We start from the raw sequence: 26,089 nt of genomic DNA, 5'->3' as shown, positions 1-26,089 counted from the left end.
TCCACTTCAAGCAAAGTACATTTACATATTTAATCAAATATATATAAATGCACAGATATAGCTTGTTTTGCGGGGGAAAATTGTCAATAGTTTTCCTGATAGACTCCCATGTATTATTATTTTAATTTTTTGGTGAAGCATCATATAAACCGCATCTTGCCTTTTGATACCGGTACTTGCGCAAAATATGGTGAGCCTCCCGCAAATGCACGAAATATCATGTCCCTTCAAAGATGCTTGCGCGATAAATTGCAACCTTCCCTCTAAAGACGCCAGCCCTTTCCCTGTAATTTCTGTCCCTATCTTACATAACAAACCAATTGTTACGTAAATTAGCAGATTCTGCTTCAGAATTTCCAGGGATGAAAACTGCATTGGTTGGAGGGGTGGGGCAAGTTTTAGAATGTTGAACTGAGGTGAGGGTCACACTTTAGACACGACGATGGGAAGGGTCACATTTTACAGTACGGATATACACTAAATGCCCCTAGCCCATTCCCTTGTAACTACTGAAGACTCCCTTACTCAAATGGGCATATTCTAATAGAAGTATTCTCAAAACCCATGATGCCTGAAAAGCCTTGCCCGTCGTTTCAGGCGCAATTTATCTAATGGCAGCATTTCTTCCTTGATCATAATTGCGTATCTCCATTACTTCAAGTGATAATTTTACTTTAGCGGATACAATATTAACAAACAAGGATAAGGCCTAAGAGAATAGCTAGTCTGTATTCCCATGACAGCACACACATGGAGCACACATCTGTTGAGGGGAACCAAAAGGTAAGTATGTATAGTGTGAGAATTTTAACGAACCAAGCTTTTCCTGGAAAAACCCTCTTTTAATGCTTTACGTTTTGGTCTTCTCGAAACAATTATAGCGGACATGAATTCTTACCTCTCCTCATACTCAACAGTCATATAAGACCATTCACCTAGGAGGCCCTTTCTATTCCGTGTTTTTTCTTTACTGAATGGTCTTGCTTGTTTCAAACGCCGAACACTTTAGTGCCCCAACACGATCTTAACTAGCATGCTTACAGTTCTTATTGTATTATTGATTTCTAATCATTTCCAGTCAGGGTTATACAGCTGCCTCGGTTGCCTTTGTGCCACACTATGTGTTATGTTCAAAGATTAATTGTCTCTCCTCTGTACTTCACTTTGTAGATACTCACAACGATGCCAAGAGAAGGATATCGAAGGACAAAATATCTGTTAATGCTTAACCACTCTGCAATACTAGCTTATTCAAAGAACATACAAGATAATTGATCTAGACAGAGTATTTCTACATTTCAAGAATTTATTATCCACAATCCATATAATCATTTAGGTTTCTAGTCATTAAATGTTAACAGTACAGTAAATTGGCAATTAATAACTACAGAGATTTTTGGATATACATAGAATATGAAAAAAAATGACTTTATGCATTTTATCGAAAGACAAGACCTAATTCGCCCATAATGATTCGCCCCTCTGTTGACAAATGTTGAATACGATAGATACCATACCGTTGCTTTATACAGCTGCATCTAACGCATTAGCTGTATTACTTGTCCTTAGTTTGTATTATTTAGTGTATTTATTTAACTTGATTTCCATTTGGAGGAACACTTTTCTCAAATCTCCAGACTGTTTCTAGCTAAGATGTCACACATATTTTCCAGTATATCCTGATATCTGTTTGTAATTTATTTTCACTTGATCTCAATTGCAATGGCTCCTTCAAATCCTTCTATGTGTTTTTCTTTTCTTTGGTATTTTTCTTTTTTTTGTTGGCTGAAATCTTTGTAACTGCGGCAAACATGTACACATGAAACTCTGAGCCATGTATAAATAAGTGAGTTACCATAACTAGAGGAACGAACTTCAAACAATGGATTATTATAAATGTTTAATCATTTTACAAATAAAGTATTCGCAGCCTACAATCTCAACAAAAGTCTTGACCAAGTGCACCACTTACAGAGTGCAGATTGTTTGGTGTAGGATAATAGCAGCTAAGCTTCGAAGGGTTCCCACTTCAGGGGTGTAATATACTCCTATAGAAACAGAAATTCTTATCTTATTATATCGGCTTAATTCTTCAAGGGCACCATTGACCACCCTTTTCCAAATTCAAGAATGACAATCAGGATTCATCCTGAAAATGTTCGGATTGTGGAAACCAATCACCTTAAGTTTACTGATATTTTAAGATCAAAATCATCTCCAGTCCTTGTGTTTAGCCAACGGGGAACACCAAATTTTCATTTAAAAACTGTTTTTGCTGAACAGAAATAAAATGAATCTACACACGCAAAGGATAAGCAGAGTACTATTAAATTTTGAGTGTCCGATATATCTATTATATCCATACCAATAGTCAATATTTGACAATGGACTTATTATTCGCTGATCTTGACTGTATTTCTTCAGAGATGTTCGCACTTTGACGGCCCACTGAATAGTAAGCTCCGAAGATTGTACGTTTGTTATTAGTATTCTTGTAATCTGAGCTGAGGAGTACGGACGCTTTCTCAACCCACTCTCAGCAACCGGCCTCAGTGGGAAGACGTGGCTGGCTTGCAGACTATCTAATGATCAGTGACAATCACGTACGACAACGCACATTCAGTGTGCATCGGAGGGAAATGTCCAGAAATGCCCGATGCCTGGTGTCGCGCTCTGAAACCACTCCTTTCATTTCTCAATCTTGCGCCATTCTCCAATAACGCCAAGGAGAAAAATCGTCTGTTGGCATTTAAAGCGCAGTGGTCGTCGTGCTGCGCGTGCGTGATTTTTTTGTTGATAAACATAAATTTTTGTAAACATAATAACTCTTCTCAACTTCAATAGGAGTGAGATGGGAGTAGTCCCCCACATTGTTAAGGCCTTTGTAAGACTCAACATCATGCAATAGTAAAATATTAAGATCGGAAACGAACTTCAGTGGTGTATTTCTATCTATAAACTCGTGCAGAGCTACGAACATTGGGACATTACACTCAGCACATTATGTCGCTGAGTTTACTGCACGTAGACACAGTGAACAAAAAGGTTTGATCGCGCGCGATCACGTTGGTTGTACACAATGCTATGTACAGTACAGTGAAAATGCATAACTAAAATGATCAACATTGCCTATATATGTAGACCAGCAACAAGCACAATGCCTAACACAAAAAATTACACTCAAGACCATGATCGGCAAGCCAGAGCAGGACACGGGGGATATTATTTTGATACGGTCACCTCGTTGACGTACACGGATATAGAAAATCCGGTCCAACACGTACTGGCCCGCGACGACTTGGCCCACAACCAACTGTTGATCACCATATCTTACTTCTCCTAGTATTACGTGGTAAGAAATAATAAAATGACAGGAAACAATAGACAAAACGAGCGGGTTTTTGCGGCATTTGGCAGGAAAATTGCACGGCTATACACCGTGCATAGACGTAACGAGAGATCCTGTGCCCCGGTCCTGTGCACGGTCATGGCAGTGATCCAACCGCTAGCTTGTGTAGGCCTACCGGTGCTGGGCAAACTTCGTTGTTGTACCTCCTGATTACCGGGTATGTCTGAATCCTCTTTCAAGTGAGATAACCCCCACATAACAAGAAGACATATGAAAGGTCCTTCGCTTGACTTGATACCTGTACTCGGAATTCTCGTTTGCACCCCCAAATGGAGTAAACTTTGTAGTTGAGTTGGATTCTCCACAGCAGAGTGTAGCGCGCCATATACCCGGTTTGACACGGACGTTCATACAGAGCACGGAACGGACCAGATGCAGAGATGCTTCTTGCTGCAGCTGGCATTGCTCTGCGAGCTGTAGATTTCTGTAGTTTGGGTTGTTGTCTTTGTACTCCTGTCGGGCCTCTTAAAATGAAAGCTCTCGTCCTTGCTAGCGATGTCGAAAACTAGAGCCCGGTCGTTGATAATCTGTTGGCGTATACGTACGTCTAGCTCTATGGCTCGAGCGATAACAGTGGCCGAGCCCCATTCAACTGATTCAAGAAAATCATGAGCAAATGTGATCTCAATCCAGCATGCAATTATTGTTCAATATTCAGCAGATATTTAACTTAGATTAATTGACCTTTTACTGCGTGTTACATTTGGTTAGTTGGTATGCTTGCGACAGATCAGCCGCCATTTTTACAAGCGGCAATATCGCAAACATTACAATCAACCCGTAACATGTGCGGCGTTCTTGGATTTGTTTACAACAGAGGGGGACCCTCTCAGGAGGATGCGCAGCGCGACGACCACTGCGCTTTAAATACGATATAAACTTATTAATTGTTACAGAAGCACGATGCAGCTAAGCATAAATTTGGTATCCTTTGGATTCCGTTTTGACATAAAAATTAAGTATGTTTTTGTTCTCACTTTACATTTTCAATATCGGGGAGACATGATTAAGACAAACGTACGGTTGGATGATACCTTTAGTCAGCAAACATGTGATCAATTAGAGATCATCTCCATCCACTGGTATACCCTTTCCCGCATCTTCAACTGAGTATACCTTGATACACACTTTGTCTGCATCGCTCAGTGCCAGTCTGTACGGACTGTAGGGAAAGACAGCCACGCCTGTTATACGGAAACTCTGATCAACTTCGTCGATGTAGGTGACCAACTTGAGTTCCGAGGAGTACATCTTGACCTTGCCCCAGCCGCAGACAATGATGTTGTCATACTGGTCAACAGCAAGGGATGAGCTGATGGTGACTGAACCGCTATCGGCGACCTTGGAGCTGCCTTTGTGACATCCCTTGAAATCAAGCAGGGTCACCAGGAACTTATCTTGCTGCAGGAGTATGACGTCACACATGGAGTTAGTCGCCAGCGAGACTGTGTCGCAGACACCTCCCCCGTGGATTGGAATTGACCTTCCCGGTTTGTAGCTCTGGTCGAAGACGGCGATTTCAAGGCCGGTGCTGCGATTGGTCTTGTCGTTTACAACGAAAATGAGACCGTGATCACAAGTGGCAATAGCATAGGGTCTAAGATTGGTGCCAAATGTGCCAGCATGGCGGAACATCCCTCGTTCAACGTTGAGACGATGGATGCATTGATTGGCAGGATCCGTAATCAACAGCGTGTCATTGCCAAGTAGCACTATGCATGCTGGCTTGAAAGGAGCAGGTTGACTTATTGGTTGCAAGAAAACGCCATTTCTATCCAGGACCGCCACTTGCTGCTTCCCTTTATCTGTCACAACAATTTTCTCATCCGGTAGCACCACGACGTCTGACGGGTCAGTGAGCATATTCCTACCAAACACGGCGACACCGTCTTTGTCAAAGGTTGCAGACGCCATTTTGTTCGGGTTTGTGCCTACACAGAAGATAAAATGGCATTCGCACATCAGCCAAAAGTATTTGCAACAAACGTTGAAAGGGCAATGTTGGTTGCAAATTCAGAGGTGTTTACTCTAGGATTTGTAACTCGTGCATGCAAAAAATTTATGGAAGAAATAAGTACAGACTAAGGAAGGCCTGATCCATAGGTAGACATAATTAGGAGTTATGTGTTGATATTAAAGTAGTGTGCGCCTCGAAATTGAAATAAATAAAGTTTTGCTCAATTGTTCAAAAAGAACGACTTTTATAATTATAATTGCAAATAGAGAAACAAATTACCTAACGTTTACCAATAGTTTGAATTCAATATTGCCGCAATCCCTATGAGCATTTTATGTTCAATTTTTACAAAACTAAGACAACGACGACCTAACGAACTTCAAAGGCTTCAGAATGAGCCTACACAAGCGATAGATCAGGAAACTTTTGGCAAAATTTGAGAATCCGAATATCCCCGAAACGCATTCTACCATAATTTTGAAATGAATCATATTCAAGTACGAGTAAAAGTTAGAAGTGCGAGTAATCTCTTACCCTTCTTGCTTAGAACGTCGGATGTCTTTATCATACCAAGTACTCCAGTTCGTTCGTCGCAGACTGGCGGGTTCACTTGCTGAGAAAATGTTAGAGGCGGCTTGTTGGAATTACCGCCCTCGATGTCAACGGATAGCAAGTTGCGCCACTCAGCAAACGCCTGGGTGGTCATCAGCAGAAACGCCGCCTCGTTTGTCTGATCGTTTAGGCTATTCGCCATCTCGATTGACTTTGTTACTTTCACGAGGGCGGCGTTTACCACGTTCCGTTGTCTGCCGATAGCGTTCTTCCTCTCATCGTATCTATTCTCCAACTTCTGTGTAAGTTGACTTTCTTGCCGCCTTAGATCGCCCTCTAAGCCTTTCACTCGATCAGATGCAGCATTTGCCTCGCTCTCGATTTCTGTAATGGGGATATGTCGTTTCGCGTCGTTGACTTCACTCTCGTTTTTCACGATCTCTTTCAGGAATTTATGCTGGTTTACAGCTGTGCATGTTGAACCATAGACGTCTTTCAATTTGAGCCGCGTGCCATCTATGATTGTGCTGATTTCCATGGGGTTGGAATCCGCATGAAAGTGTTTGGTGTGAACGCACTCTGAGCAGACAGGAATGTGGCATGACACGCAGTACAGGTTCAGATCCTCGCCAAAATGCTCCGGACACGTCACAGCTCGGGTGAATGGAGAGGTTTTCAGCACCTTATTACGGAAGTCATCGCTTGTCATGAGGCTATGGTTGTGACTCTCGGTCACCGGCAGACTAGCGTGAAGAACTTTGCAGTCACCGCAGAACAGAATCTGACAGTGGACGCAGTACGACTGCGACTGCGCATTTGTGCACATTCGACACAGCAACTCGGGAGGCTCGTCCGCGGCGTGCATGAAGAAGTCGATGAGGTCCAAGATGAAAGTGTTGTTCTGAAGGTCGTCTACCTCCATGTTTTGCAAGCTGTGTTTGTCTTTGCAGAGTGGACACGTTATAGATTTAGAATCCGAAATTTTCGTCAGGCATTGCTTGCAGAATGTATGGAAGCAAGGCAGCATCTTTGGTACACAGTAACGGTTGTCGCACATGGGACAGTCAAGAAATCGGAGTTGTGGTTCGCCTGCAGGAAGGTAATCTTTTTGGGAGCGATCTGTCTCCCCGCCTTTTTTCTTCCCAAAATAATATTCGTGTGGACTTATTGTGTCTCTCTCGACGAGGGGATCTGCGAATATAGAACACAGATTCTAAGTCACGATACTTCTCATGTTCAATCTTGAGAACGCCAGACTATTTGTCTGTCCGTCTACACATTTGCATGCATACAAATGTGTGTGTGCGTATGTATGTATGAATGTATGTATGTATGTATGACATTGTCTGTCTGTCAATGTGTGTGTATGTATTTATTGTATGTATGTGTATAATATACAGTGTCTTCATTCGGGGTTCGAACCCTCAACATATGGCATCCAGTCATCTAGCGGAGAAGCAACAGACGGAACCGTTCGGCCAAATCCCCACTCTCAAAAAGAGTGGTTAAATCACCGAGCTAAGTTGTTGCATTTTCAGCTCGCGTGTTAACACATGCGAGCTAATGTCGCTGCCATTTCTCAGTCTATGATATAGCATTATTGAAAGTCATTATGCAATTTTACTTCAGCCAATTCCTTATTTGAATATTTAATGAACTTTTCTGATTAGGGATATATAACTGAATCGACCAGACCAAAGTATACGAAACAAGCATAATTACGTCAGCCAATATCTTGTTTGCATATTTAATGAACTGTCCTAATTAAGGATATTTATCTAAATCGACTTGACCAAAGTTGACTAAACTTGCTATGTATATAGATACTATGATACAACATTATTGAAAGTCATTTAGCATTTTTACTTAAGCCAATTTCTAACTTGCATATATAATGAGAAGATTTCAGTGAATTCCTTATTTGCATAATAATGACTTCTCCTAATTAGGGATATATACTTGGATTTACTTGATCAAAGTTGGCAAACCATGCCATGTTCATTGATGATTATACCAGGTTATAAAAACATTTAAAGTCATCTGCATTTTCATGTCAGCTAATTTATAATTTGCATGTCTGATGAGCTTTCACATGTTGGTATATATAGCTTGAAGGACTTGACCAAAGGCAATTACACTTGCTATATAAAGTGGTGATATAATGACAGCAGTCAAAGAAATTAATTATTTTTATTTCAGCTAATTGTATATTTGAATACTTAATGACCTTTAGAGTTCATCTATGGTGTATATTGTTCATTATGTTGATCATAACACTTTCAATGCAGTTGCACACATGTGACAAAAGTTCAAATTTACACATAACTGCAATATATAATGAAACACGCGAGCACTTTCAGTTCATATCTGGTTCTCACTGCGACTCCTCCATACGTTTTATAGTTCAGAAGCACTCACGCTCACACACTCAATTTTCACACATCGCACAAAAACTTTAGATCGTATATTTATATTTATAGGTAGGTATGCTGCACACAGCAATATGAGCAAAGGTTTCTGTTCCAATGTTCAAAGGTTAAGTAGTAATGTAGTTGGTGTGCAGTGCAGTGCAGCGTGACCAATAAAGTTAGCTCATATATATTGCCATTTACATAGCACTTTGATGTGTGGGTATTGATAAATCATGTGTAGGTCCCTAAGAATTTTTCATGTCCATCTGTTCTGAGTGACGACAAAACCACTGGTATATCTAGTTAGAGTACGCGCTAAAATGGAGTTTGAGGCTTACCTCTCAGACCTTAAACCCAGGTTCATTTGAAACTACCGACCATGCATGAAGCTAGATATGTTTGATATACTGGTTGTTACAGGTCATCTCCAAATCAATTTTATTTTATCAAAACATGAGCATAAGATTATGGGCACTAATTTTTGTTCTTCCAGTCAGCTGTCTTTTCAACGCTGGGATAAGATGAAACTGGGGAGCCCTGGAATTCGCACGCGTAGAACAGATTCACGAGCCCCGAGAGAAAACAAGTTGTCTTTTTCACAGATTGCGAACCATTGTAACTCCCGACTATGGGTTGTGCTCCAATTTATAAGAAGTAGAGTGATAAGGTGATTGTTTTTGTATCGTCGAGAAAGTATAATGTCGTCACAAATAGTCTCTCGTTAAGATGTTTATTAAACGACAATTTCTGACCATATTCCAGGTGGCAGTCAAATGAGAAATGCCAAACCGCATTTTTAACGCCGGTGTCTCGTTTTATAAATCTTTCACACATGCGCACCTTACCTTTATGTGTCTGACCTTGTGCCGTTGTCGTGGACGGTCCCGCGTTGCCTAAATCCTCTTTAAGGTCATCCTCGTCCTTTGTATCGCCGCCTGAGGAAGGAGGGATACTTTGTTTTTAATTGAGATCACAGTGTATTGGTTAAAACATTCAGAAAAACCTTCTTTTTTCGCCGTGGTCCTTTAGAAAATAAGGTAGATCGGTCGGGAACTTGTTTAATTTTGCGCAACCCACCATATGAGAGGAAATCTGGCAAATCTAACGTGATTTTTTTAAAACAAAGTTTTGGGAATTAAGGCACAAATGGTGCTGGTTGGATTGGAAAAAAAAAAGAATATACTTTTTACTTAATCAGTTGTATTTGGCCCGTTTGAAACACGGTTTACTAACAAAGCCCTACCTTCCCGAAGCATTCGAATTGAAAAAATACATTTTTACGATATGCGATATTTAACTTCCCCAGTGGCGACTGTGTCATAATACGGTGATCCTGACATATTGAAATGTACTTTACCTTTCTCTACCTGCTTAGTAGGAGGGGCTGGCGAAGAGGGTCTAGAGTTGTCCAACTCCTCGCCATGGTTTTCATTTTCCTCTTCCTCAGTATTTTCCTCTGAGAAACGATAGATACGGCAGTAATTGGTAACACCGTTACATTTAAATTGCCCATTTCTTTCTGTAGTCATGGGCTATCATAGCATTTCTTGTGTGTAGGAACACTTTTCAGTGACTCAGTTCTAAAGTGCCCATCGGAGGTCAAAAGAAAAACTGCCAAACGGGATGTATACTGAATAATTTGTTTTCCCTTTTTCGAACTTCAAAGTGCTCTACGATACGCGTGCATGGCTCTTAGTACTTTACCTCTCTGCATTTGTCTCGCTGGCGCTGTTGAAGAGCCTTCCGCGCTGCTGTCCTCCTTAGTACCAGTGTAGGCATTTTTGTGTTCCCCATCGCTCGTGTCTGTGAAACGAAATAATGTCGACATGAGTCGGTAATAGTATATGTTTACAAATAATGGGCTTTTGAACAAGTAACATCACGATATTAAATTACTACTTATACATCTTAGCGATTACTGACGCGATCTACTCCGACCCCCTCTTCAAGACGAAAAAAATTCACTCTACAATTTCTGTGTGTTTTATTTGCAAGGTCATACATGTATGTATCTTTAGTAGATTCAACGAAGAAACATAGATTTACCTTCATCGTATGAGTCCGTGGACGACAGTAAAAAGTTCCTCTCGTCGTCTGAGTCCATGGTGATGTGGCTATTGTTGAATGTATGGTCTGTTACCGGGGATGCTCCTTCTTATCGCCGCGTTGCCCTCTTGATAATTGTGGATTCGAACGGGTGTATAAAAGTACCTTGCAAGTATTGTGTGAAAACAATGAAAATATATTTACGGTTCAGAGTTTGTCGAAGCCATTCCCTGTCATGAAAATAACCAATGGTGTCGATGCCATCAATTTCCCTCTTTCTATGTCCATACCTTCTATCTCTGTCTGTCTGTATTTCTTTCTGTCTGTCTGTCATTCTGTTTGTACTCTCTGTCTCCCTATCTGTCAATTTATGTCTCTCTGTCACTCTGCTTCTGTCTTCGCTGGTTTAGTTGGGTAATTCGATTTCTCAACTTTACAATCCTCGCCAAATGCATGCGTAAATTTCGATTCTAGCTTACTTTAAATACATTCCTTCCAAGTTGATTGGCTGTTATAAATTATAAGCGTATCTGCACTTAGTTTAGGACCCCTTATTGTGTGTATAACTGTAGATTTTGCCTTCAGATCGATTTGATAGCGAGACAGAGAAAATAGTATCGTTGGCACACGGAAAGAATGAGATCTTGATTTAAAGTGCGAAGGTTAAAACCTCATAATGGTGGACGATAAAGTTATTTAGTGACGAACCTGTATTTGCCAGCGACACGGTTATATTTTGGCGCTTTGCGCTTCACAATCCGGTATGTTTTTCATATTTGTTAGTTGAGGAACTAAGCACCAAATATGTATTTTGTAAAGTACAATTCTCCATGTCTCTATGAAACACCCCGTCAAGATTGCGTCAGCTTTTGACGAACAACCATGACCCTGTTTGGGCAAGTGTTTTGGCGTGATGTTTGTTGATGCCGTTGCCGTGACAACCGTTGCACTGTAGCTACACAACACACCACGAACGCTGTATTTTCGCCCAAGCCTCTATTTTTTTTCACAAAACATTACACGTCACGTTTGAAATTTACAATAAACACACTAAAACACTTTTTAACCGAAAGTCGTTCCTCACATGCGTGCCGATGGCAATTCTCCTACTTTGAAGAGCTCCTTGTAGACAGGTGACATAATAGAGCACAGTTTACCCGTATAATCTTAAATCAAATAATCGCAATCATACCAATCCATAATCCAATGATAGTAGGTCAGAATTCGCAAGACAATAGTTGTAAAAGTAGACACGAAACAGCACAGAACAGACAGTAAATCGATGGTACACAAACAAACTCATATTCATGAAAGAAAGATATATGGACCTCTGGTCAAAGTTAAAACATAAGAAATATGGTACAGGCTGAAAATGGATATTAAATGTGCTAGATATACTGCACAGTAACATACCTTGGCGGCCAACGTTATTTCAGAGCTGGTGCTGACTTGGGACGTGGTGTCCGTCTACAGCAACGATGTGCTGAGGTTGGTAGTCAGGGAGGATATGTGACTGGTTGGGCAGCGGAAACAGAAAAGGGCATATCCGCAAAGAACTTGGTTAAGGTCATAGTCCCTCTATAAAGGGCCCTTGGTGGGACAAATAGCGAATATACGACGGTGACAAGCAACCGGTATAAATATAATTTTGTGTCTTGTGTATTTGTCACTTTGTATTTTATTGTTCTGAATTCAAGTAAGTCATCGATCATCATCGACCAATTTTGCCGACACGAATGTAGTGTAACTATAGCATGGCATAAATTCCCGAGGCCGACAACGTGCACAGTGAAACTAAGCAAGCTTTTCTTACCACAGAGCAGCTGGCCTTATGAACAATGCCACTTCAATATTTGTTTTGGATGGGACAAAAATGGCTTTAATTTTTAGGAAAAACGTCAAATACAATTTACTCTGAAGACTGTGCTGCGGTTCTTTTGTCCTCTTTATAAGTTAACGTACGCCCACCAGTATTCATTGGTTCGCCCTCATACGTTCACATTTTACTGCAACAGCCGCCGGAATGCCACTGAGCGGCTTCATCAATATCGGTGTTAAACATGTATTGCTAACACAACTTCACGTGAGGCAATCATAAAAATACACATCCGGAACTTCTGCGCTGGGTTCCGTTAGGGAGCCGTCTTTTTTACGGCCTGGGGATGGGGGGGGGGGGGAAGGGTGATCGGAGGAGTTTCATTGGAAACGCTAAAATTTCTAGTAGCCCACCATGCTAACCACGATGAAGACTTTCAAATCCTGATGTACCCTGCTAGAATATCATCGGTTATCTCATGACGGTTGAAAAAGGTGAAACCAACTAAATAAAATTCAAGTGACAACCAAAATACCGATATAAAAGCTCACGATATAACCGATATCCAACCTTATAGTACTATTTAACTTGGATGGGTATCATGAGTTTCACTAGGATATCTGACTGGACAGAATTTGAAAGTACAGGGAAGAACACACGATGGGCTCAGGGGGGTGTCAGATGGGCTGTCCCGTATCCTACGTGGACAGTTTTGAGAAATTGATGTGTGTAATGGTGCAATCTTGTTCAATCAGAGAGTTTGTTTTATTTTTATGTATTAAGTAAACTGTTATAATACCCAAGGGGAGAGCACGAGAGGGATACCCCGTCTTGTATCGAAAAATTTGAGAAATTGATGTGTGTATAGTTGCAATCTGAGGTGTTTGAATTATTATTCACTCGTTAAAATTGTTTGAAAAGGTTATTGAACACTGATATTTTTATTACATTTTTGGCATGATCAGTGTTTGAGCCACAATATTCAACAACCAAACAATGACAATGCATATTGTAAAAGACAGTTCCCACTTTGCCAGAGACTGAAGACCAAAGAAAATGCTAGTTTATCCAAAGGAAAAACAAGAGAATTAATCAAGACAGAGTAGTTGTACGTTTCAACATTTTATTTTCCACAAACATGGGCTAGACATTTAGGTTTCTAGTCATAAAATGTTAACAGTACTGTTAAAATTGGCAATTGATAAATATATGGATTTTGGGATATACAGAGAAAAAGGACAAATATCATCGGACTTTAACGCAGAATCGAGAAACAAGACCTAATTCGCCTATAATGCTTCGCCCCATTGTTGATGATTGCTAAAGACAATTTTATAGATAGAGTAACTACCACTTCTTTATACAGCTTCATCTCCTATATTGCTGTGTTTTGTTCTTCCTTTGTATTATGTTAGTGTGAACTTAAATTCAATTTAAAGGAACTCTATTCTCAAATTCTCCAGACTATTTCAGGTTAAGATTTCACACACATTTCCAAGTATACTCTAACGCCTGTTTGCACTTTGTTTTGGTAACGGGTCGTTCTAACTCTTTGTGTGTGTTTTGTTTTTATTTTTTCCCCCACATTTTGAATTAAATCTTTGCAACTGCAGCAGACATGTACAAATGGAACTCTCAGACACGTTTTAAAATAATTGAGTTCCAATAACTAGAGAAACGAACTTCAAAGGAAGGATTTTGACTATTTAATTATTTACAAATAAAATCTTCGCAGCCTACAATCTCCTACAAAAGAGTTGACTTAATGTATCACTTACAGAGTGCAGAGTTGGATACACAGATTAGTGTACTGGTTTGATGAAGGATACTATAGCGTGGATGCCTCAAGGTAGGTGGGTGTTCCTACTTGAAGGGTGTAATGTACCCCTAGAAAAACACATTCGTACCTTATTACAGAAGCTTAATTCTTCAAGGGCACCATAAACCACCCCTTTAAAATTGAGTATTTTAAATGCAAAACTATTTCCAGTCCTTGTGTTCATCAAACGAGGAAAACCAAATTTTCATTTAAAGCTGTATTTGCTGCACGGAAATGAAATGAATCTACACACGCAAAGGACAAGCAGAGTACTGTAAAAATTTGTGTGTCCGACATATCTGTTATATTCATACCAATACTAAATATTTGACAATGCAGTTATTATTCGCTTATCTCGGTTGTATAAACGATTAAAAACCCGATTTTTCAGAGATGCTTGCATTTCTACGGCCCAAAGAATAATAAGCTCCGAAGACCTACTTTCGTCACTAGTATTCTTGTAATCTGGGCTGAGAAGTGCGTACGCTTTCTCAGCCCACTGTCAGCGAACGGCCTCAGTGGTGAAGAAGTGTCACGCTCAAGTTGCGGACTGACAATCACGTACAACAAGCACATTCGGAGTGCATAGAGTGCATGGAATGGAGTGACGTGAAAAGCCGGTGACCCTTTCATTCCACAATCTTGCGCCATTCGCCAATGACGCCAAGGTGAAAAATCGAATGTTGACATTAAAATAAGATATAAGCCTATTAATATTACAAAAGCACGATGCCATTGAAAATAAAACTAGGCATCCTTTGGATTCCGTTTCGCCAGAATATTACATATTTGTTGTTCTCAGTTTACATTTTCAATATCGGCGAGACATGATTAAGACTAAGGCACGGTTTGATGGTACCTTTAATAAGCAAGCATGATCAATTAGAGATCATCTTTATCCACTGGTCTACCCTTTCCCGCATCTTCAACTGTGTACACCTTGATACACGCTTTGTCTGCATCGACCAATGCCAGTCTGTACGGACTGTAGGGAAAGACAGCCACGCCTGTTACACTGAAATTCTGGTCGACTTCGTCGATGTAGGTTACCAACCTGAGCTCCGAGGAGTACATCTTGATCTTGCCCCAGCCGCAGACAATGATGTTGTCGTACTGGTCAACAGCAAGGGATGAGCTGATGGTGACTGAACCGCTATCGGCGACCTTGACGCTGCCTTTGTGACGCCCCTTGAAATCAAGGAGGGTTACCTGGAACTTATCTTGCTGCAGGAGTATGACGTCACACATAGAATTGGTGGCGAGCGAGACTGTGTCGCACACACCTCCCCCGTGGATCAGAATGGTCCTTCCCGGTTTGTAGCTGTGGTCAAACACGGCGATTTCAAGGCCGATGCCACGATTGGTCTTGTCGTTTACAACGAAAATGAGACCATGGTCAGAAGTGGCAATAGCATAGGGTCTAAGATTGGTGCCAAATGTGCCGGCATGGCGGAACATCCCTCGTTCGACGTTGAGACGATGGATGCATTGATTGGCAGGATCCGTAATCAACAGCTTGTCATTGCCGAGCAGCGCTATGCATGCTGGCTTGAAAGGAACAGGTTGACTTATTGGTTGCAAGAAAACGCCATTTCTTATTGGTTGCAAGAAAACGCCATTTCTATCCAGCATCGCCACTTGCTGCTTCCCTTTATCTATGACAACAATTTTCTCGTCCGGTAGCACCACAACATCTGAGGGGTCCGTTAGCATATTCCTACCAAATATGGCAACCCCGTCTACGTCAAAAGTTGCAAACGCCATTTTGTTCGGGTTTGTGCCTACACAAAAGATAAAGAACATTCAAACATCAGCCAAAAACATTTGCCACAAACGTGAAAGGGCAATATTGGTTGCAACTTAAGAGGTGTACTCTAAGAATTCTGTAATTCTTGCTTGCAAAAACTGAAGGCTTGGGATGGCCTGCGGCTAAGTATAATTACAGAGTTATTTATTCAAATTACAGTAGTATGTGCCTTGAAATTTAAAGTAGATAAAGCATTGCTCATTAAAAAAAACAAACATTTATATAAATGTTATTTCTCATGAAGAATAAAAATCAGGGGTTCACCTTTCCAATTTTAGTACTAGTGAAACAAATTACCTAACGTTTACCGATAGTTTTAATTCAAAATGGCCGCCATCGCAATGTTCATTTTCTGTTTGATTTTAAAAAATCTAAGAGTGAGACGATATCGACCTTACTCCAAAGGCTTCAGAATAAGCCCACACAAGCAGTAGACGAGGAAAGTTTTGGCAAAGTTTCAGAGCCCAAATAGCTATACCAAAAGGGCATTCTACCTTAATTGCGAAATAAATTATATTCAAGTACGAGTTTAAGTTAGAAATGTGAACTTACCCTTCTTACGTAGAACGTCCGATGTCTTTATCATACCGAGCACTCCAGTTCGTTCGTCGCAGAGTGGCGGGTTTACTTGTTGAGAAAATATTATAGGCGGCTTGTTGGAATTACCGCCCTCGATGTCAACGAATAGCAAGTTGCGCCATTCAGCGAACGCCTGGTTGGTCATCAGCAGAAATGCCGCCTCGTTTATTTGATCGTTGAGGCTTTCCGCCATCTCGATTGATTTCGTCACTTTCACGAGGGCGGCGTTTACCTCGTTCCGTTGTTTGCCGATAACGCTCTTCCTCTCATTGTACCTTCTCTCCAACTGCTGCATGAGTTGACTTTCTTGCCGCCTAAGATCGCCCTCTAAGCCTTTCACTCGATCAGATGCAGAATTTGCCTCGCTCTCGATTTCTGTGATGAGGATTTGTCGTTTCGAGTCGTTGACTTCACTCTCGTTTTTCACGATCTCTCTCAGGACTTTATGCTGGTTTACGGTTGTGCGTGTTGAACCATAGACATCTCTTAGTTTGAGTAGCGTGCCATCTATGATGGTGCTGATTTCCATGGGGCTGGAATCCACGTGAAAGTGTTTGGTATGAACGCACTCTGAGCAGACAGGAACGTGGCATGACACGCAGTACAGGGTCATATCCTCGCCAAAATGCTCCGGACACGTCACAGCTCGGGTGAATGGAGAGGTTTTCAGCACCTTTTTACGGAAGTCATCGCTTGTCATGAGGCCATGGTTGTGACTCTCGGTCACCGGCAGACTAGCGTGAAGAACTTTGCAGTCACCGCAGAACAGAATCTGACAGGTGGCGCAGTACGACTGCGACTGCGCATTTGTGCATATTCGACACAGCAACTCGGGAGGTTCGTTCGCGGCGTGCATGAAGAAGTCGATGAGGTCCAAGATAAAAGTGTTGTTCTGAAGGTCGTCTACCTCCATGTCTTCCAAGCTGTGTTTGTCTTTGCAGAGTGGACAAGTTATAGACTTGGAATCCGACATTTTTGTCAAGCATTGTTTGCAGAATGTATGGAAGCATGGCAGCATCTTTGGTACACGGTAACGGTTGTCGCACTGGGGACAGTCAAGAAATCTGAGTTGTGGTTCCCCTGCAGGAAGGTAAGTTTTTTGGGAGCGATCTGTCTCCCCGACTTTTTTCTCTCCAAAATAATATTCACGTGGACTTATTGTGTCTCTCTCGTCGAGGGGAACTGTGAATATATAACATAAACACTCAATTTTTGTCAAGATATTCCCAGTGTTTAATCGTGAGAGCACCTGACTATTTGTCTGTCCGTCTGCATGCATGCATGCATGCATACAAATGTGTGTGTATGTATGTATGTATGTATGTATGTATGTATGTATGTATGTATGTATGTATGTATGTATGTATGTATGTATGTATGTATGTATGTATGTATGTATGTATGTATGTATGTATGTATGTATGTATGTATGTATGTATGTATGTGTGTTCGTGTGTGTGTGTGTGTGTTTATGTATGTATGTATGTATGTATGTATGTATGTATGTGTGTTTGTGTGTGTGTATGTATGTATGTATGTATGTATGTATGTATGTATGTATGTATGTATGTATGTATGTATGTATGTATGTATGTATGTATGTATGTATGTATGTATGTATGTATGTATGTATGTATGTATGTATGTATGTATGTATGTATGTATGTATGTATGTATGTATGTATGTATGTGTGTGTATGTGTGTGTATGTATGTGTAGGTAGGTAGGTAGCTAGCTAGGTACGTAGGTAGGTAGATAGTTTGGTATGCAAGCACTTCTGTTCAACAGTTCAAAGGTTAAGTATACACTGTGAAGGAGAGTGAATTAACGTAACAGGCCATTTGTGTGCATGCAGTGCAGCAAAACATGTCGTTTGATTTGGGAGGGAGCGTGACCAATAGAGTTAGCTCATATATATTGCCATATAAATAGCACTTTGATGTGTGGGTATTGATAAATCATGTACAGGTGCCTAAGGATTTGTCATTACTATCTGTTCTGAGTTACGACAAAGCCAATAGTATATCTAGTTAGAGTACACGCCAAAATGTCGTTCGAGGCTCAGACCTTAAACCCATTTCACTCAGGCCATCTGTAAATTTCATGTGATCGAAATATGCGCGTAACATCGTACACACTATTTTTATCATTCAAGTCAGTTGTCTTTACAACGCTGGCGGGGATAAGATGAAAATGGCGACCCCTCGTATTCGTGCGCTAAGATTAGATACACAAGCACACGGGAAAACAAACGGTCTTTTTCATAGATACCGCACCATTGCAACTCCCGACTATTGACTGTGTTTCAATTTATAAGAAGTCGTCTTTGTGTTAAGTCGATTTTTGGTATCGTCGATGAAGTATAATGTCGTTACAAATAGTCTCTCGTTCAGATGTTTATTAAACGACGACAGAATGTCTTAACTTATCCCAGGTAACAGTCAAATGAGAAATGCAAAACCGTATTTTTAACGCCGGACCGGGTGTCTCGCTTTATAAAGCTTTTTCACACTCGCACCTTACCTTTCTGTATTTGTCTTTGTGCCGTTGACGTGGACGGTTCCGCCTTGCCTAACTTCCCTTTAAGGCCCTCATCGTCCTCGTCGTTTGTGTCGCCGCCTGAGGAAGGAGAGACATGTGATATGAAAAAATTATACTTACTATTAATTGTAATCGCAGTGTATTGGTTAAATATTAGAAAAACTTTCCCTTCAACGTTGTTTAGAAAATAAGGTAAGTCGGTCGGGAACTGGTTTAATTTTGTATTGTAAGGGCGCGAGCTACCATAAGAGGCAAAATTTGGCAAATCAAACCTGATTTTTAAAACTTTTTGGAATTTAAGGAAGGCACAAAAGGTGCTGGTCGGACTGTTAACAAATAATATACTTTTTACTTTGTCCGTGGTATTTTGCCTGTTTGAAACACGTTCTACTTACTGACAAAGCCCTACCTTCCTGAAGCAGCCTAATTGAAAAATACCATTTTTACGATATGCGTCATTTAACTTCCCACTTGGCCAATATGCCCAAGTTTAAAACGTCTCCCCATGTGTATTGTCAAAAATAGACCCATAGTTAGGGACTGTTTGTCAAAATCAGACCCATAGTTAGGGAAAAATGCAGCGATCAAAAAAGAAAATAAGCTGACCAGTTGTCAAGTAGAATACTAGCAAACAAAAGTATTAAAGGGCCGTGAGCTGCAATGTCATTGAATTTGTTCAAGTTTAAATATTTTCAATAATTTAAGATATTATTTGATTTCTACCAATAAAGTGATATTACCTTGCACTGTCATGAAAACATTAATACTTCACATATTACAATGAAAATGGAGAATACCTTGACTCTGTGAAGTATATTCTGTCCAACGAGATCTATTGGATGGAAACACGTTGGTCTGTAAAATTCTTATAGGTTTATGCACTGGTTTCACTGTCTGTTTGAAAAATAACATAGGGCGGCCACATTCAGAGGTTCATGTAAGTTATAGTCAGAAAGTGTTGTCCTTATATTTAAAAGTAGGCAGGTAATTTAAGAAAGTAGACGGGTGGACAGCGAGGGGGCGAAGCGACCGAGGGTGGGAGAGTGCGACAGGGGGGTGTCTCCCCTCTCGCAAGGCGAAAAATAAAATTTTTTAGTGGAAATGGTGTCCTCTGGTGGCATCTGAGGTGACATTTGACTAATTCATTGAACATTTAGCTGAGACTTAAAAGGTACTTTTGTTGTGTCTAAGACGTGGCTCACACACAACAAAACAAAAGAATTTGTCATGAATTTGTCATGCTTTTCTTATGAACTGCAGATTTCATAATGGTACACTTTCACTTAGCAAACATCAAGATATCTCTGACATATATCTCTGATTTATTAAAGTGCGGCGCCCGAAGCGCACAGAAAAATATGAAACATCCTGATATCTCTGATATATATGTCTTATATATTTAAGTCATCAGCTGGAAGGCCGGGCGTGCTAAAAATGTCTGATAGATTAATTGAGTAATGCGCTCAAAGAGCCCTCTGAAAAATATTGAACCCGGGTATTGAACATACAGATATGATATATCTCTGATATATGTATGTCTGATATATTTAAGTTGGGTGTGCTGAAAATTATGTCTGGTTATTAAAGTTATGCGCCCGAAGGGCGTGCCGAAAACTGCAACAAATTACTGAGTGATGAAATTTGTGGCTGACGTGATGCATTTTACGCAATTATGAGGCCGTGTCAAAATCCAAAAACACACTGACCCCTATTTGGCATTTCAAAAACATGGTAACCCCCATCACCAAATCAAAAACAGGATGACCCCCATGAATCCACCGCCCCCCCCCGCCCCCCAGGCCGACGAAACTGACCAGTCCCTTAATTATCATGCATGCAATGTCTTCACTGCCACTGTGCTATATAAGCCCACATTTCTACCAGTCATCAAAAAACAGAAATGGATTTTCACTGTGTAGCCTGCATTTTTTTTTTAGAATATGCAAAATCACAATAACTGCACAGTATATTCTCTAAGCTCGCTCGGCACAGCACATTTCATCTTTCCGGCTATGTGTGACTGGAAGCCATGCCAAGGAAGCCATCCAGACGACAACATATGAATGAAATCAAATCCCGATATCTTTCACCTGTTCACAGCTTCCTACTTTTTTGTAATATTTGAATAAAAGATCAAGGTTTATTTCCGGGGGTTTATTATAACTTAAACTAAGGGGATTTTCTGAAAAGAAAGACTGGAATCGTAACCTCAAATGTGTGAATGCCATGAGCAAAACCTCCCGCGACACCTTAAACACCAAACGCCGCCATGACAGATGACTTCCAGGAACTGACGACATTGGTTGCTAAGTAACAGTCTTTCAGTGGGGTCAACCTGGGTCACGTTACTTCAGAGAAGGTTCTCGATCGAGAGCCGCGTCACCACATCACCGCGTACGCGCATTGACTATCACGGTCGGCGCGGCCGGCCCGAGGGATGGGTCTTGAGGATTTTATACCGTTATTCTAATCCATGTAAAAAATATAGGGACGTTCGCTGTGTTTGCGACCCATGTTTAGGGATTTTTCCAATGAAAAGTCGACCCATATATAGCGATTTTTCCGCGAAAAAGTGACCCATTCGGGCGGCACATACCCGTTCACCTTCCTATGGGAGTACACCTCGGGAGATGTATACTGAATAATTTGTTCTCCCTTTTCCAGCTTCAAAGTGCTTTATTTTACGAGTGCATGGCGCTTAGTGCTTTACCTCTCTGCATAAATCTCGCTGGCGCTGATGCAAAGTGTTCCGTTCTGCTATCCTCCTTAGCTATGTAGGTGTTTACCTGTTCCTCATCGCTGGTGTCTGTGAAACAAAATAATGTCGACATGTGTCGGAATATGTTTGCAAATAATGGGCTTTGTAACAGGTAACATTACAATATTAAATTACTACTTATACATCATAGCGATTACTGACGCGATCTACTCCGACCCCAAAAGACGAAAAAAGTCACTCCACTATTTCTCTGGGTTTATTTTCATGGTAATACATTCATGTTTTTTAAGTAGATTCAAGCAAGAAACATGGTTTACCTTCATCGTCCGAGTCCGTGGACGACAGTGAAACGTTGCTCTCTGCGTCTGAGTCCATGGTGATGTCGCTTTTGTTGAATGTATGGTCTGTTACCGGGGATGCTCCTTCTTAAACACCGCCGCTTTGCCCTCTTGATAATTGTGGAATCGAACGGATGTTCAAAAAGTACCTTGCAGGTATTGCGGGAAAACAATGAAACTATTTTCAAGGTATAAAACCAACGGTGTCGAGGTCATCAATTTCCAACTGTCTATGTCCATAGCTGTCTATCTCTGTCTTTTGTCTTTACTAGTCTAGTAGGGTAATTCAATTTCTCAACTTTAGTATCTTCACCAAGTGTATGCGTAAATTTCTATTCTAGCTTACTTTAAATACATTGCTTCCAAGTTGATTGGATATTCAAGTTTAGCGTGTCGGGACTTTATGACCCCTTATTGTGTTTAAAATTGTAGATTATGCCTTCAGATCGACTATATTCTCGCGCTTTGTGCTTGACATTCAAGTATGTTTTTTTTTCACATTTCTTAGTCGGAGAACTGAGCACCAAATATGTATTTCTTTAACGTAGAATCTCTCCATGTCTTTACCAAACACTCCATCAAGATTGCGTCAGTTTTTAACGAACAACCATGTCCATTTTTGTCAAGTGTTTTCGCGTGATGTTTGTTGATGTCGTTGCCGTGACTACCGTTGCAGTGTAGGTACACAACACACCACAAACGCTGTATTTTCGCCCAAGCCTCTATTTTTTCACAACATATTACACTTCAGTTTTGAAATTCACAATAAACACACTATAACAAATTTTAACCGAAAGTCGTTCCTCACATGCGTGCCGATGGTAACTCTCTTACTTTGAAGAGCTCCTTGTAGACTGGTGACACAATAGAGCACAGTTCACCCGTATAATCTTAAATCAAATCATAACATAAGAAATATGGAACAGGCTGAAAATGGATATTAAATGTGATAGATACACTGCACAGCATACATACCTTTGCGCCCAACACTACTTCAGAGCTGGTGCTGACTTGGTACGTGGTTTCCGTCTACAGCAACAATGTGCTGACTCTTGGTAGGCTTGGGGGATTTATTATGACTGGTTGGGCAGCGGGAAGAGGAAAGCACATATACGCAAAAACCTTGGCTAAGGTCATAGTCCCTATATAAAGGGCCCTTAGTGGGACAAACGGCAAACATACGTAGGTGACAAGCAGCCGTTAAAAATATTGATTTGTGTCTTGTGTATTTGTCACTTTGTATTTTATTGTTCTGAATTCAAGTAAGTCATCGATCATCATCGACCAATTTTGCCGACACGAATGTAGTGTAACTATAGCATGGCATAAAATCCTGAGGGTGACAACGTGCACAGTGAAACTAAGCAAGCTTTTCTGGCCACAAAGCAGCTAGTTATGAACAATGCCAGCTTCAATATTTGTTTCGGATGGGATAAAAATGGCTTTCATTTGTAAAGAAAAAACGTCAAATACGATGCACTCTAAAGACTGTGCTGCGGTTCTTTAGTCCTCTTTCTGGGTCAACGTACGCCCACCAGTATTCATTGGTTCGCCCTCATACGTTCACATTTTACTGAAACAGTCGAATGCCACGGAGCGGCTTCGTCAATATCGGAGTTAAACATGTATCGCTTAAAAAACTCCATGTGAAGCAATCATACAATACACACCCGGAACCTCTGCGCTGGATTCCGTTAGGGAGCCGTCATTATTTAAGGCTTTGGCGTGGAGGGGGGGGGGGGTCCGGAGGAATGTCATCTTAAACCGAAAGTTCTAGTAACCAACCCTGCTAAATACAGTGAATTTGAGAAACCCCCTCTCTAACTCAGAAATTTTGACTGACCTCCCCTATTTAGAAAAGTTAATACTGATAGATGTATTTGTAAAATTTTCATAAATACAGCAATAAAGACCTTTCAAATCCTGATGCACCCTGCAAGAATATCATCGGTTATCTCATGATGGTTGAAAAAGTTGAAACCAACAAAATGAAGTGAAAACAAAATACAGATATAAAACCTCACGCTATAACCAATATCCAACAATATAGCACTGTTTAACTTGGATGGGTATCATGACAGGGTTTCACTGGAATATCTGACAGGGCAGAATTTGAAAGTACAGGGGAGAACACGCGAGAGGCTCAGGGGGGGGGGGTGTTCAGAGGGCGCTGTCCCCGATCATGCGTGGACAGTTGTGGAAAATTGATGTGTGTAAAGGTGCACTCTGGTGTTATCTGAGAGTTGTTTTTAATTTCTTCCTTTATTAAGTAAAACTGTTAGAACACCCCAGGGGAGAGCACGAAAGGGGTCCCCCTCTTGTATCGAAAATTTTGAGAAATTGATGTGAGTATAGTTGCAATATTAGGTGTTTCAATTTATTATGCACTCAGTAAAATTGTTTGAAAAGGACATAGAACACTGATATTTTTACTACATTTTTTGCATGATCATTGTTTGAATCACAATATTCAACAACCAAACGATGACAATGCCTTTTGTAAAAGACACTTCTCACTTTGCCAGAAACTGAAGACCAAAGAAAATGCAGGAATGGAAAATATGTTACCTTCTTGTGCCATTTTTCTAGCTGCCACCTCTTTATGAATTCAAAGCCTGAATATGGTATGGTTAACAGTCATAATAGTTATTGAACTGAAGCAATGAAAATATATGTTTCTGTTTTAATAAAGGATGAATTCAAGACAGTTCAGTTTTGTCCTAGATCCTGTGAAAATGACACATGTGAAAACAGTCATGTAAGACTTTTCACTTTTGTTTCTACTTTACTGAATGGTCCTAGCTTACTTGTTTCAAACGCCAGTGCATCAACACGATCTTAACTAGCACGCTGACAGTTTACTAGATTGTTGCTTTCTAATCATCTATAGTCATAGTTGTATAGCTGTTTCTGTTGCCCTTGTGCCATATTATGTGATAAGCTCACACGTTGTCTCTCCTATGTACCGTAACTTTATTAGTTCCTCACCATAATGCCAAGCGAGGGATATAGTAGTACGAAATGCCTGCTATGAGGAGCATGACTTGTCGCTCTATCATACTAGCTTATTCAAAGGATATAAAAGAGAATTGATCGAGACAGAGTAGTTTTATGTTTCAGCATTTTATTTTCCACAAACACGTAGACATTAGTCGTAAAATGTTAACAGTACAGTGTATTGGCACTTGATAAATATATGGATTTTGGGATATACATGGAACAAAGACAAATGTCATCGGACTTTAACGCAGAATCGAGAAACAAGACATTATTCGCCGATAACGCTTCACCCCTCTGTTGATGATTGCTTAAGACAATTGTGTAGATAGAATATCAGTTATTTATACAGCTTCATCTCCTACATTGCTGTGTTTTGTTCTTCTTTTGTACTATGTTAGTGTGAACTTAAAATTCAATTTAAAGGATGACTTTTCTCAAATTCTCCACACTATTTCTGGTTAAAATTTCACACATATTTCCAATTATACTCCTACGCCTGATTTTACCTTATATTGGTGTCGGGTCTTTCCTATTCTTTGTATGAGTTTTGTTTTTTATTTTTTTTATTTTTATTTTTTCCCTTATTTTGAATTAAATCTTTGTAACTGCAGCAAACATGTACAAATGGAACTCTCAGACATGTGTTAAATAATTGAGTTCCAATAAGTAGAGAAACAAACTTCAAAGGATTTTGACTGTTTAATTACAAATAAAATCTTCGCAGCCTACAATCTCCTACAAAAGAGTTGACTTAATGCATCACTTACATAGTGCAGAGTTAGATACACAGATTAGTGTACTGGTTTGATTTAGGATACTATAGCGTGAATGCCTCAAGATGGGTGTTCCTACTTGAAGGGTGTAATGTACCCCCAGAGACACACCTTCTTACCTTATTACAGAAGCTTAATTCTTCAAGGGCACCATAAACCATCCCTTTCAAATTGCGTATTTTAAGTGCAAAAGTATCTCAAGTCCTTGTGTTTATCAAACGCGGAAAAGCTGTATTTGCTACACAAAAATAAAATGAATCTACACACGCAAAGGACAAGCCGGGTACCGTAAAATTCTGAGTGTACGACATATCTGTTATAT

The 26,089-nt window shown here is 40.4% G+C and overlaps 2 protein-coding genes across 2 annotated transcripts; both read right to left on the bottom strand.

Annotated features, from left to right (window-relative positions):
- Positions 1-1,378: 1,378 nt before the first annotated feature.
- LOC139126022 (tripartite motif-containing protein 2-like) lies at positions 1,379-10,536 on the bottom strand. Its single transcript, XM_070692090.1, has 6 exons — positions 10,376-10,536; positions 10,034-10,132; positions 9,687-9,785; positions 9,175-9,264; positions 5,901-7,109; positions 1,379-5,340 (listed from the first exon to the last, which is right to left on the bottom strand). Exons 1-6 carry the CDS (start codon positions 10,431-10,433, stop codon positions 4,469-4,471), a joined length of 2,427 nt encoding a protein of 808 aa, XP_070548191.1. The 5' UTR covers positions 10,434-10,536; the 3' UTR covers positions 1,379-4,468.
- A 4,356-nt stretch (positions 10,537-14,892) lies between these two features.
- On the bottom strand, positions 14,893-22,031 carry LOC139125946 (tripartite motif-containing protein 2-like). Its single transcript, XM_070692022.1, has 5 exons — positions 21,974-22,031; positions 21,648-21,743; positions 18,920-19,015; positions 16,370-17,578; positions 14,893-15,791 (listed from the first exon to the last, which is right to left on the bottom strand). The coding sequence occupies exons 1-5, from the start codon at positions 22,029-22,031 to the stop codon at positions 14,893-14,895; spliced, it is 2,358 nt and encodes a 785-aa protein (XP_070548123.1).
- Between the last annotated feature and the right edge of the window lie 4,058 nt (positions 22,032-26,089).

The sequence above is a fragment of the Ptychodera flava genome (genome assembly GCF_041260155.1).
Source record: "Ptychodera flava strain L36383 chromosome 3 unlocalized genomic scaffold, AS_Pfla_20210202 Scaffold_26__1_contigs__length_13983176_pilon, whole genome shotgun sequence".
Lineage (NCBI taxonomy): Eukaryota > Metazoa > Hemichordata > Enteropneusta > Ptychoderidae > Ptychodera > Ptychodera flava.
Note: the sequence above shows the minus strand (reverse complement) of the source record. Positions and strands in the feature narration are given on the sequence as shown.